Source organism: Buteo buteo, chromosome 7 (assembly GCF_964188355.1).
Source record: "Buteo buteo chromosome 7, bButBut1.hap1.1, whole genome shotgun sequence".
NCBI lineage: Eukaryota > Metazoa > Chordata > Aves > Accipitriformes > Accipitridae > Buteo > Buteo buteo.
The window spans coordinates 7,968,668-7,982,550 of NC_134177.1; the positions used below are offsets into that span (position 1 = coordinate 7,968,668).

Below are 13,883 nucleotides of genomic sequence, written 5' to 3' on the forward strand. Positions count from 1 at the left end.
GAGAAGGGGGAGACTTCAAACCCTTGGATGACCCCATAAGTCATCAAACTGAACATGTGACTTTCCATGATTTCCAACAAATATGGAAGAATGAATCAGAGAGAGATATTTTTGTAAGAAAAGCATAGTGTACCGCAGATAACATATGCAATTTTATTTCATGTTGTCCACCAAATATATACAGACAGCACGTGATTCTGAGTCATTGCAGTGTTCACTACATGCCATAAACAAAATAATTGGTATCCTAAACCTGTCACTTTCAGTGTTTTCTTAGAGATTTTCTATTTCCATTCCATTCCTTGTAGAGTGTTACAGGGCTTTTATTATTTTTAATAACAATAAATCTCATTATTTTGGGTAAATAGGACTCCATGGTTGTTTGTAACCAGAACAATGATGGCATATGTAACCTGATGTATATTCTGGCTGCTGCAAACATATTTCACCTAGAGCAAGACAGTTATTTTGCTGTTTGTAGTCTTGATCATCACTGAAGGGAAGGAAATCTGTATCAGTGTCTCATTTCCATGTTTCTGGTTTGTTTCGTCTACAGTGGCCATCACCAGTGTAGAAAACCAAGGTTTATTTCATGAAGGAACAAGCTGTAAGACCAGACCATTAACTCTTGAATGTGCCTGAAGTTGCTTATTTCTTGAAGTGGTTAGTAGGAAACATAATTCATGCAGGAGGTGCTTTGTGCCTTCTCTGCTGGTGTGACTTAATGGTCCTGCTATTGAGCGGGATACCCATGCTTGGTGGCTACCGGGATCCTTTTTGCAGGAGGGAGAGAAATCTTCGATTCTGCTGGGCAACCATAAAGTGAACTGACCGATACGTTACTCCCTATTCTCATTCTTGCATCTTCTTCAAAAAACATGGGAGAGAGAATAACCAGCCAATTACTATAGCTAGCCATAAGATAGAGAAAAGCTGCTTGCCCACTCAGATTACAAGGGCTGCTGCATTATCATCTTTGCTGTTTTTCTCAGTGTGGGCTGCTACCAGACAGGACAAGGAAACCAGTATCAGAAACTATGTAAGGTCTGACTGGAATATGGCACTGCAGATTGGAAAAGGCAGTTATAAAATCTGAGTATTATAACTTTCTTTTTTAAAAGAAACGCCATTTACTTACCTTGGAGGAAAAAAGCATTATGGAAGCAAATGTAAAGTGCTTATGTTCAAGACTAAGTATGCATCTATGAACTATATTATAAAATACGAAGTCTGGAATGGGTTTCATGTCACGTAGTAACTTACGCTTATATAATCTGATGTTTTCAAAATTCTTGCTTTCAACAAATATTTAAGGGAATGATCCAACTTTGTAGTAGCAGAATATGGGATCCAATGATGTTTTCTGTGTCCATTTCAACATAGCAGACCAAATTCATCAGTAGTACAACCACAGTCAAGGGAGTAAACTTGAGCTAGGGCTGTGCTTGACCCAGGGCATATAGACAGATGGGACAGACCCAGGTAGCTCTCAGACAGAAACCAAAGTGTATTTTTTCAATGAAACTGATAAAAAATTCCATAATGTGTTTGGCACTTGAATTCAAAATGTTCTATACTATTTCAGTTTTAAAAGCCACCTCTGTCAAGCTTAGTACATCAGTTTGATTTGTGTTCCCTCATGCACACACACGTACATACACACTTCCTTCTGAATTCTAGTTCAAGAACATCATATAGTTAATACTCTGGGAAACACATTTTCTGGGAGCAACAAATAGGTACATTTCAAACATAGACCTGCCAATATAGGATTCATGATGTAGTTTAAGAGAAAGATTTAAAAAGTCCAAGTATATGTCTGATACTTAATATTTTGGAATATGCAGTAATTCTGAAAATCAGAGCAATCACTTTAAGCACTGTTGCTGAATTCCATTTGGTTAATACCTCTACGTATTTTAGGAAAATACAAAATATCAGTTAACAATAGATTTGTTGTAGAATTATTTTATTATGCTATGTTTGAATCACTAATTTGGTGCAAAGATTTCAAGTTTAAGTAAGAATTGTGGTATGTATTTTTGCAGTCCTTAATGGTACTTATTACCCAATTTAAGAGTCAGATAACATGGTTGCAGCAGTTTGTGGTCAATTTTTTACGTGGCTAATGTTTTTGAGTGTTTCCAGTGGTTTTGGCACTGATTATTTTCCCACAGACGCCCTTACAGTGTGAAGTACCTGTGTTCTTAAATTTGATGAAGTTAGAAGATGCTAAGCAGATGTTTCAGTATTAAGAATACCTCAGATAGGATCCAAAATTAAATACAGAAGTTTTGAAGACACTAGTTTGAATTCAGCATGCATGTAAAGAACAAATTATGCAGAAACTGAAATCTATGATTATTGGATTTTTAATAAGCTTATTTTTAAGGTATTGAGGGCTATTTATGTTTTGTCTTGTATCCCATACAACTTCAGTCAACCCTTTTGAATATCTACCATCGCTAATAATTTGTATGTCACATGGCCCAAACTACTCTCTGTCAGTGGAGAGTTTCTTTCAGTTCAGTAGCAAGACAAGCTTTTGCTAACACATGAAGAACTGAGAACTACCTTATCCTTTCTCCCCTGTTACATTCCGTTGTTACTAGGACATAAGAATATGTTTTAGTTATTGGTAATATGTGGAAGAATTGCTCTTTCCTTTTTATGACTTAGTGGTTACACAATTGTAGGATACACAAAAAGGAAAAATTTTACTTCCATGTCAATTGGTGTAGAAGCGTTAAGTAATTTTGCTCTGTTTTGGCCACTTCTGTGTCATTTGAATGATTAGCTACTATAACAAGCTAAGTGGAAAGGGGGATTCAAAATGGTGAGAGTACTGTGAAAAGTTTTTTGGTTTGTTTTGTTTTTTATTCTTGCCATTTTATTAAGTATTTTTAGAAGGGAATGGGGGATTAATGAGATGTTTTTGCGTCAGTATGTCAAAGTTACTTTTACAAAATAAATGTGTTGCTTTTTATTCTATTTATCTTAAAAAGAAACAAAACTGACAGTATTTTTAAAGTACATTAAGTAGGCATTAAGACAAGAGAGATTTGCACCAAGAGGCAGGGGAGTGACATTTTTTTCTCTTTCATATTGGTTAAGCACATTTCCTTGAGAGGGAGGGAAAAAGATGACAGTTCTGGAGGTATATTTTCTTCCCATATCAGCTATGGAATTTCTAGTTTTATCTTTAGGGACAACAGAAAACTGTTTAAAGATACAGTCTTGGGTAATATGTACCCATATTTGCATCCACTCCATTGATAAAATGTGATGTAAAGAGAATACAGCAAATATACTTTGTAAAGCAAAACAATATCTCTATAGTGTTATGTATTTTTGTATGTATCAATGAATGTATGGTCTTGTTAACTCTTGGGAGTTGATCACAGGTGGTGTGATATCTTTGTTTTTCTTCTAAATGCTTTTTGTTAACTCTCGACATCATGAGAAAGTGGAATTTTTTAAAAAGTATTTTTAAAGAAGTCTCTTTATCCATCACCAATGCAAATTAAAATTTGAAAATGTTTTTCAGATACTTTCTGAGTACTCTCAGTAACTTATTTTCCTTCTAGGTGATCCTCACTGCCTTTTAAGTTCTGTATTTTCTGTAAATGTGCGTAAATCTTTTATAGGCACGGCCATCTTTCTCACCCTTATCACAAATCAGTACATAGTTCTAAGCATCCCTTGTCCATGTGTGAATCATGCATCCTGAAACGCAGGCTGCCACAATGTTGTTGTAATTGGCAGAACAGTTCATCATCTCCTGCTTCATTGCCTATAAAGCTGCTTTGAAAGTCCTTAGTTGGGGCTGCTGTTAAAATGCCTGGTTGCAGAATTTCAAAGTTCTTTTTTTACAAAAGAGAAGCAAATGTTTTTATCTTCCTCCATATTGCTATCAGTGGCTAGTGAAGCAAAGTACTTCAAAATTGATGTATGTTCCACACTGTAATTCTAGTGGATAATTCATAGAGAACGTAAGAAAGACATAGCAGGGAACTGCTTGTTACCACTTCTACTCCATGGGCATCTGCTTCAGGTTCTGCTCTTCTCTTGAGTAACATTTTTCTACACCAGTTATTTTTTCTTATCCTTGATGATATTTTTAGCTTATACCTCTCAAGATTCTCTAAGTCTGAGGCTATGGTCTTCTCCTTCCCATTAATAAAATCCATTCTGAGTTCCATTTTAAGCACCATAGGGCAATTAGTACCATTTTCTTTACTTTAGAGAGATGGAGGAAGACCTCTCCATTTGACTTCATATGCAGAAAAACATGTATCTGACTTTAAAACTCCAAACACTGAGCAGATGTGGGGCTTTCCCAGAATTTCCTGTTCATAAGTGCTTGGAGAACAGCATCAGTTTTTCTGGATCAGCATTCTCACTGTATCCATTTACAGGAAGAAGTGACAGCCAGAATCAGTTTATTTGTCTTCCCATGTTTAAAGAGAGAATTATGGAAGGAGAAAAAAAATGTTAGTGACTTTGTGAGGTGTAGCAGATGGGTACATTTTATATCAGAGATATAGACGGGATCTGTATTCTGAGACTCTGCTTGAACCAAATCCTGCAAAGTATAACTATACTCATGCTAATAGTGCCATTGAAAAATGTATATGAAGTCAATAAGATGTCTTAGGAAAAGGTGTTACTTTGTGGAATTATTCATTGGAAGAGCAATGTGCAGAACCAACAGCAACAAAAAAAAACCCTCAAATCTTGATGTATAATGCACCAATGTGAACACTGCAAGCCTTGTCTAGCAGTATTAATTGATAGTGCGAAGGCTTAATTGAAGGCTGCTTTTTGAGTAGGAAGAGTCATGTCTGTCTTAAAAATGCTGCTTAGGGACAGTATTTTAAGCAGCTGTAGCTGAAGATGTAACAAAATAGCTGCTGCATAGCAGAATTATGATTAAGAGTAGTGATGTGGTTTTAGTACCTAGAGCCACCAATCAGGCTGTGGAGTCTCCCTGTAGTAGGCACTGCACAGTCCCTTTCAGTCTGGGCATGTAGTTAGCTGTAAGATAAACTGATTTTGCAGGGAAGTGTAAAGAAATTATCGTGGAGACCTTTATGAGAAGCAGTTGAATCCTAACAGCTGTTGAATGTATCAGCAAAGTTGGGGGGGAAGCTGTATACAAGTTCAAAGTGCAAATAATGTAAATGTCTATGATGTGTCAGGTTTTACATCTTTGGTTTTGTCATGGTTAGTACAAGGTCAAGTGTTGACAAAGGGCAGTGCAGAAGTTATGCTGGGAATGCGTAAATGGAAGAATACCTGTTTCACAGAAATGCATTGAACTGATTGTTCACTTCAGGCAGTTGAATGACAGAATCATCTTATTTAACCAAACGCACTTTATTCTGTCTCTTATGCTTTAATTTATTCTCATCGTGTGCTGTGAAGTCCTGTTTGGAGTGTCTATTCCCAGCATAAAACTGTTTGTCAAATTTCTATTAAGCTTAAGGTGAAAAATTAATGAGCCATTCACTTCAGATATTTCAAAACTAATACTACTCTATTATTAATGCAGCAGAAAGTCAAAGATGTGGGTATGTACAATTATGGTTCAGTGTTCAGTCAGACTATACTTTTTTTCCATATTTTGGGGGGACGTCATTAAAACAGTATTTTGGGTCACAGAAGGAATTATTTTAATGAATTTTATCAGTAAATTTTTTTAGACACCTTTATTAATTTTTTGTTTTATCAGATCCTGGCAGAGAGTGACTTTAATAAACAGATAATGATGAAATGCAATATTCTGTCCAATCTTTCTCTGACTCTGGAATTTAAATAAAAATGAACAGAAAGTTGATTCTATAGCACAAACTTTTTAGACAGAAATAAAGAAAATCATTATTGGGTAATACTGAGGAAGCTGTGGGTGAAGCAGTATTCTTCTGACTAGAGAAGTATGACATGGTGACTAACTTCTGTTTCATGTGCTCTGATTTTTCAGCCTTGACAAGTCATTGAAACAATGGTAAAATTGTACTTTAACCCAGAATTGAGTGGCATATGGTACACAAGTAATACTGTTAAATTTTCCCAATAAAAACTTTTTAGAGGTCTCAGAATATGTTACCAATACCAGTAAGTTAAGTGGTAGAACACTATGAAATACTAGGTTACAAGTGTGTATCCTGGACTGAGCAGTATGGAAACTGATGCTCAAGGTTTGTGCTTGCATTGAAAAAGAAACCACAAAACACAGTAACTGCAAAAGTAGAAAGGTAGTCCTCACTTTCTATGCAGAAACTTTCTAAAGATTGCCTCTTTTTGTGCTCCTAAAATTATCTTAATAATTCATTAGGATGTTTTTCTTCTTGCATTCCAGTACGTTCTCCAGAGTCTTTCTTAAATTAATAGTGGTTTGGGGCCTGGCACAGTTAGATTGTTAGACTTGCACAGAGGAAGGAATTCTGTTTCTTGGAAGATTTTCATGCTATAAAACTGAATTTCATTACAAGCAAAATCTCAAATTTAAATTATTCTCAAAGCATTTGTTGTGCTCACAGATCCTGAAAGCACTATGTGCTCCAAGGAGTTTGGCATCCAGCAGGGAAAGAGCAAGCTAGAATCTCACAAAGTTCTTTCGATACATTGGTTTCTTTATGAAGTTGCACTGTACTGTTTTGCAGTTGGAACAGCACCAAGCCCATGAGTATTTAAAAACTGAATGATTGTGCTTTAACTAGTAGCCCTGGAAACCTCCAGATTTTTCAGTGTGCAGTGTATTTTACTGGGGAGGTTTGTCTTGAATCTTTCACTTTTGAATCCTGATCATGATGCAGATAGCTTTTCGTAGTCTCCTAAACAAGGTACTCTCATGGCAACTATTAAATGGTTGGCAGAGGGAAAGGAGTTCTTACTTTTTTTTTTTTCTTAAAGCATGTTTTAATCTTAATTCCAGAAAAAAAAAAATCTGCTTTTTTGTAAATAGTTCAGGAAGTTCGGTTACTAGAGAATCGTATAGAAATCAAGCCTGGATAATGTGTCAAGAGGTCATCTAATCTAGCACCTTCCCTCAGGGAGGGGATCAACCATATTTATGTCATTCCTGACAAATGTTTGTTTAATCTTTTTTTTAAAAAAGATTTCAGTTGTAGAGATTTTACCACCTGCTTAGCCAAGTCTTTATGAATTCGTCCTATTAGAAAGTTCTTCTTCCAGATAACTTAAATCTCCCTTTCTATATTTTAAATCTTTTTTTTCTTTTTTTGTCCCATACTTCAAACTCCATCTTATATTGTGGAATGATTCATTTTTAAACATGGGAGGTTTTCTCCTCTAAGTTGTTCTCGAAAGTGTATCTTTCACAGTTTATTCAGGTGTGAAGCTCAAGGTATGGGTAAACGGAGAAAGGAGAGAAGCTTTTCATCTGCAACATTTTGAGCTTCATTTGTCCTGTAGCACTGTCTGTAGATTGACAAACAGCAGACAGAAAATAATGTCTCAGTTACACAACTCTGATGGATATTTTATGATTCTTTTTGATTCCAGAAACAGACTCTCGAAGCTTGAGCAAACTGATTTTACCATCAATTTTCTGAAGTAACAACTTTGAGAGATTTTTCAACCCTGCCCAACTTTGATAAGACAAAACTTTTTCTAAATTTGAACAAGTTTCACCTTTCCACTTAAAATTTTGTCTGAATCTTTCAGAGTGAACACTGGTAACATTTCCACTGTGTATTAAAGCTGAACAACACTTTTTTTTTTTTCCATAATTAAATGTTATAGCCTTGGTTGATTTTTGCATTATGATTAAGGGCACACTGTAAGAAGTCTCAGGAGCTTCTAGCACAAAAAACAAATTAAAAAAAAGGAAGATGTGTGTGGATTTTTTATATTGTGGTTCAGTAACAATGCTCCTGATAGTAATTTTATAGAAATTTAATAGGATATGTGCTGCTGATTTCTGATAGCTTCTTCCCTTTGTGACTGTAGTCACACAGGATATAAGGGATGCCTTCTGTTTGTAAAGAGCTCCATGTCAACAGAAAGTGTGGTATTTGTTTCGCAGAGGTCTCAGAGAGAGGCCTTGTATTCTGAATCTCTAGTTGGAAGTTTGGAAATGATTCAGTATAGGCAGGTATATCAGAAGGCTTTTAGATTTTTGCAGGTTGTTCTAGAGCTGTTTTCTGCCCTGTGCTATGAACCTTCCCTCCTTTTCCATGCTGGGTTTTTAGTCTGCAAGACTAATCTTGCTTTCCGTGGGAAGAGATGATGCCTTTATTAGGCCAGCTGAAGTAGTTGAGAAAATCAGATGAGCATTTTGTCCTGAAGTGCTTCAGAGCATTTCCATGTGCAGAGTTTGCCTTTTTTTTCCAGTTCTGTCAGTTGGTCTCCCAAAATATCTCATCTCATCAGAAACCTTCCGATGCTTATGTGTTGGACAATCGTGTGTATGGAAACGCACATTTTTTCAGTTAAAGGGAGATTTTAAAATATGCTGAGAGAATCTGCTGATACCATGAGGTTTGTGCTGTGGCTTCTTAAGATCTTAAAGCTGTAAATGAAGTATTCTGATGCTTTCTGATCCATACCTTCCTCCACTTGATGCATCTGTTTAGTATGCTCTTATTCCAGACCTCCTTCAGGTGACCCTTCAACCTTCCATCACAGAAACACACCTGCATTTATAAAATAAATTATAGTCAGTTTAGGTGTATTGAACTCACTTTAAGTCAATGAGATAATCAGATTATATTCTTTAAAAGAGGAAGGTATATATAAAAATTTTCAGGCTTTTTGGTATATGCAGGGAAGGACGTCTCATCATGTTGCCAGTATATCATCACTTGCATCCTCTGTGATGTGTTTCTTGTCAAAGTTCTCACAAACCTTGTTCGTGTGATAGCTCGCCCCTTGAAAAGTTTTAGTGCTAAGTGCTAAGCACAACTTCTGTAGAATTTAAACATTTTGGCATCCCTAGCAAAACGAACAGCCTTATCAGTAGTAGCATCATTCAGTGCAGACAAATACTTACGCGTGATTTCAGACTGTTTAAATGTCCGCTCTTCCCTGTAAGGCTTACTTGAATTTGTAAGTTATTGCTGATCAGTAATCCTATTCTTCGCCAATTCCTTTAACTACACAGCAACTTCATTTGTTGTGTTTAAGTCACATACAGTCCAATGTCTGCTTGGACTCCTTGACAGTTTTTTTTCTTGTGGAACTATTCCCCAAATACTATAATATATACATGTGTTTTTGTGGCACATGTTCTTGAAGGGATTTTTTTTTTTTTAAGTAAGTTTAGTATAAAATAATGGCTGCTTATCTAAATCGATTGTTTTAAGCTGTATTGTAGACATTTGCTTTTTTTGTTTGGTTTATGCAGAAGAGAAATCTTCTAATTCTCATTTACTAAATTGCTGTTTTCTTTCTGTTGTTTAAGAGGGAAGCTACAGACAAAATCGACTGAACCTCACAACACTGTTAGTACAACCAATTTCTACAGTGCTTGCCAAAAAACTCGTTTCCTTACCTGAGGACACTGTCCAAAAAGATAGGTGTATTCCCCTCCAACTGCCAGCTACAGGTAATGCTTTTTAAATAATCTTTCCTTCAAACTATGAAATGTTCTTCAAGGACTCTAAATCCATTTTCTATAACTGTATATAACTAAGAGTTTTAGCTGATTATGAGTATGTTTTCCTTAGCTGCTTTCTAGAAGACACTATGAACAATCTAAAAATTACACTCCCAAAATCTGATAGATGGAAGTTTTGGGTTAAAAAAAAAAAAAAGTCTCTTAGTATAGGGCATTAAGCTCTAATTCTTAATATTGATTTAAAAACCCTCTGTTTAGATACCATCACTAGGGAGATTTTGTTAGTGCTGCAGTACAGTTTGTTAGGCCTTGTTGTACTATTAAGAATGTGATTTTAACATTAAGGCACCAGTATCGGTATTAAAGTTATTCTCTGTCTTTTTTCTGCCTCTGGCATAATAATATTATAATTCTAAACAGTGATGTGTCTTTCTGTGTTCCTTAATTTGTATCTGTTATAGAATAAACAGTGTATTGTTGTCTGAACCTTCAGGCACCTTTTCCTCCCAAGTTTCACCAGGAAAACGGTCATCATGATAAGAACAAAATACCTTGAGTAGTGCTAGATGTAATGAAAGAATGCATTCAGAGTATCCCTTCAGAGAGAATGCCATTAGCAAAGTCATACAGATTATTGCTTGAACAAACTTATTGCTGCTGTGAAGAAATAAAGTGAGAATACGGTCTTCCAGCAAAGATTCTGCACAGTGTTTCAATGAAGGAAGGAACACCTTCCAGATAACATCCTAGCTGAGATGCATGTTTAAACAGTAATTCTGTCTTGGCTTTTGTGTTGTACTAGTCTATCTTTCACCAGAAAAAATACAGAAAAAATGGTATATTTTGTTATAACGCCTCTTTAAATGAATTGATTTGAAGCAGTGGTCTTGGAAGGGGGGAGGCAAATGAAGTTAGCCACTGTATCCTGTGCTAAATGCAGTGATGATAACAGTAAAAGCAAATTTTAAGGGCAACCATTGTACTATCACATATGTGCTGTATCACTTGTTTATTGCTTTTGGAAAGTTATTGTGGAAGAGGAATACAATACAACAAGTTATAAAAAAGGTTGATTAATTTTATGACTTGTGTTAGCATTTGTAGTTATACATACTAAAAAGAAAGGCAGAAAGAGCTCACGCTTCATGGCTTAAGCTGTTGTGGTTAGGCAGGACTATTGCTTTCCATGCATGGCTGACCAGATACTGTAAAGATTAACTGATCTTCCCCACAACCAGTAGACAAAGACTAAATAAATGGGAAAAGGTCATTTTGGAAGGAACAAATGCTTAACTATGCCAGGTAGGATGTGTGAAGCTTGCTAGTGTTATAGGAATTTTCAACAGCTGAAGTGTCTGAAGGAAAGCATGAATTTGGGCTAGCAAGTGACACTCATTTTAGAAAGATAAAAGGCTGCGCTGTGTCTGTTTCTCAAAAGGCTTTGTGTGGAGGCTGCGGGACAGAATCACCTAAAAGGGTACCTTATGCTACTTTTTCTGTGACAGGTGCGGCACGTCTGTTTTATTTTCCTGAGAAGGCACAAATTCTGTGTGGTAGAAAATTTCTGGAAAGAAAGAATATTCCAAGCTAGCAGTCTAGTAAGAGCCAATCCAGGCCCGGCTTACTCTGGGTGAATACAACAGCTTGTGTCTGATTTCATGTAAAGCTTCTGAACTGCAGTAATCCATGTGGGATTTTTTAAAAATTCTTAATTTATTGATCAAGTAGGGTCTATAATAAGAAGCCTTGCCTAATTCTGTAATGCGTTGTCATATATTTTGCCTTAAAATAATGGTGAAACTGTAGACGTGCCAGAGCATATAGTGTGCTGAAGTGTTCAGCAGCAGCCTTGATGGAAGAGATAAAAGACTGGTGTCATGATAAGAAATCTTGTATAACTATTTAATAATAACAATAATAGCTAAAGAGAAAATGCTGAACAGAGCAATGCATATGAGAACAGTGAAGGCTGAATTTGCAGTCTTTCTGTTGATTTGAAGAAGCTTAAGAGAGAGATTTCACTTCTGACATAGAACTCATCACTTATCTGTCAAAAGAGGTGAATGAGCAATTCAGATGATGGGTTGGCTTAAAATTTGTTAGAATAAAATGATCATCATTCTCTCATCAGTATGTTTCAAAAAAGCTGAACAGCAGATTCATCAGTAATGATTAAACATTTATATATAGTTTTCTCCCATTGCCTCTTTTTTCCCTTAGCCTTGCAGTTTTCAAGAGACATAATGTGACAGAGGGAGTGGGAGGATATGGAGAGAAACATCTGAGATCTATCGAATGCTTAGAACTTACAAAGCAAATAGTGGGAATTGAAGTTAGTTATTAGTTTTGTGTTAGTCGAAGTTAGTAATTAGATTTGCTTTTTGGTTAGTATGGTGCATTGTTGTTAATCCTCACTAATCTGAAATTCTGTGGTCCCATGAGCTTGTTCCCAAAAATGGGCAATTAGAAGGACTTTAAAAGTGAAGTTTTATTGAGAAGTGGTATGCTTCTGAAGCTTTCTTTTTTTTTACAGAATATTACTGGAACTATTTGCTAGAACATAGTGAAGATTGCTGTAAAACTAAAGCACTCCTATAAACATAAATGAAGAAAGTCCTGCTGAGTTGCAGTAAACTTTCTTTGTTGTTTAAGGTACCTGCCAGTTGGTAGATTTCAGTCAGGTGCAAATCATCTGTTTTCAATGAATCTCTTGAGTATTTAAAGTAAATCTGTGTAGTGGAATTTAATTTAGAAAGTGTTTTTCATCACTAATGACCATGTACTTTGGTGTTAAATGGAAAGCCTGGTAGCCTGGAACTCTGGTAGTTAAAAACACTAAGGAGATATATGTGTAATTTTTCTCTTCGGCTTGAAGTGTCAGTTTTCGTACTCATATGATTTGCATCTGAGAAGATAGAAGATGACAAAGATCTAGGATTTCACTAGTGATCAATCTCCAGCTGTCTGTGGCAGAAGGGGGGCAGACCTTAGGATTTCACAGACCAACTTGCATGATTAAATAGCTTTCATTATCATATGGTATAGTGGTGGTGCAGATGATACATATCTCTTTGTATCTGTCTGCATGCATGTGTGAATTCACCTAGGTATATTCTATTGAATCTCTTTGTAAATGTTAAATTAATCAGTGATTAAGTGTTACTAAATCTTGTCATTTACCTCAAACTGTAAGTGAACTTCAGACCACTGCTGCACACATAATCCCTTAGACATAAACCTTTGCCCAAGTCTGGGACTGGGAGCAGATCCAGCTGCACCTAAACTCCAACAGGAGTTTAGAAAGCAAGCGGGTTTTCTCTGAACTTCCTGACTCAGTGGGAGGGTCTCCCCTACCTTTCTGTAACCCTCATCTTTGTACAAATCATTAAAAATCAATTTTAATTCAATTGTAGTTTGTACGTTTCTCCCTTATTGTTTTATGTTTTCAGACTCTATATAAAACATTCTAGTTTGATTCTAACTTGATTTTTCTTTGTACACTTCACCCATGTATCAAGTAACATAGTGAACCTTGCCATCAAACTTTGTAAAGTCGCGCTTTTTATAAATTCCTGTTAAATCATGTTTGCTAATACCTGTGACGGTCATTCTTTAAGTGGTCCAAACTACTCAATTGCGACAGGTATGTAAAGAAGACAGTGCTGCATTTTTCAGAGGTTGAATAGAAGCCTGAGGAATTTGTGTTGCCAGACTTGTAAATAGGGGGATCAAGGGAATATTGTCTGAAAGGTTCTCAAGTGAGATCCTCTGTAGAACTTAGGAAAAATAAGATAACATGGTTTATGAAGAAATGTGTTCACATTTCTAAGTAGCTGTTTAAAATTATAGGAAACAATAAGCGAAATAAAAATTGGTTTTAAGAGTGAAGAGATGGAGATAGTCACCAACGGAGATAAGGATTATGTGATGGAAGATGTTAAAGTTATTTACAAATGGCTATCAGTAAAGGTCCCTTCCCTCCTTCCCCTTCAGCTACAGGATATTGTGCATGCTAAAATTTATGTGATTCAAAAAGGGCTACTTAAAAATTCACCGAGGAAAAAAAAAAACTAATCAAGAGAGTTTAAACAAACACACAGCCCCCCACCCCACCCCTTGGCTAAGCAACTTTCAAGTCACTGGAGGACACAATAATGTCTTAGGAAAGAATCGCTATACACTCATCCTATTCTTACGTTCTTCTCCACATACATGTTGTTGGTCACTCTTGGAGATAAGGGCCAGTTGGTCTGACCTAGTATGCCTGAGCAATCTAACTCAAATTACAGGAAGTATAATG

General features: G+C 36.0%; 1 protein-coding gene across 1 annotated transcript in view; it reads left to right on the plus strand.

The window, feature by feature from the left end:
* Positions 1–13,883, plus strand: part of NAALADL2 (N-acetylated alpha-linked acidic dipeptidase like 2) — a 644,640-nt gene that overhangs the window by 349,077 nt on the left and 281,680 nt on the right. Inside the window, exon 8 of the mRNA XM_075031410.1 lies at positions 9,428–9,571. Within this exon, the coding sequence (XP_074887511.1) occupies positions 9,428–9,571 (144 nt within the window). The remainder of the gene's footprint in view (positions 1–9,427; positions 9,572–13,883) is intronic.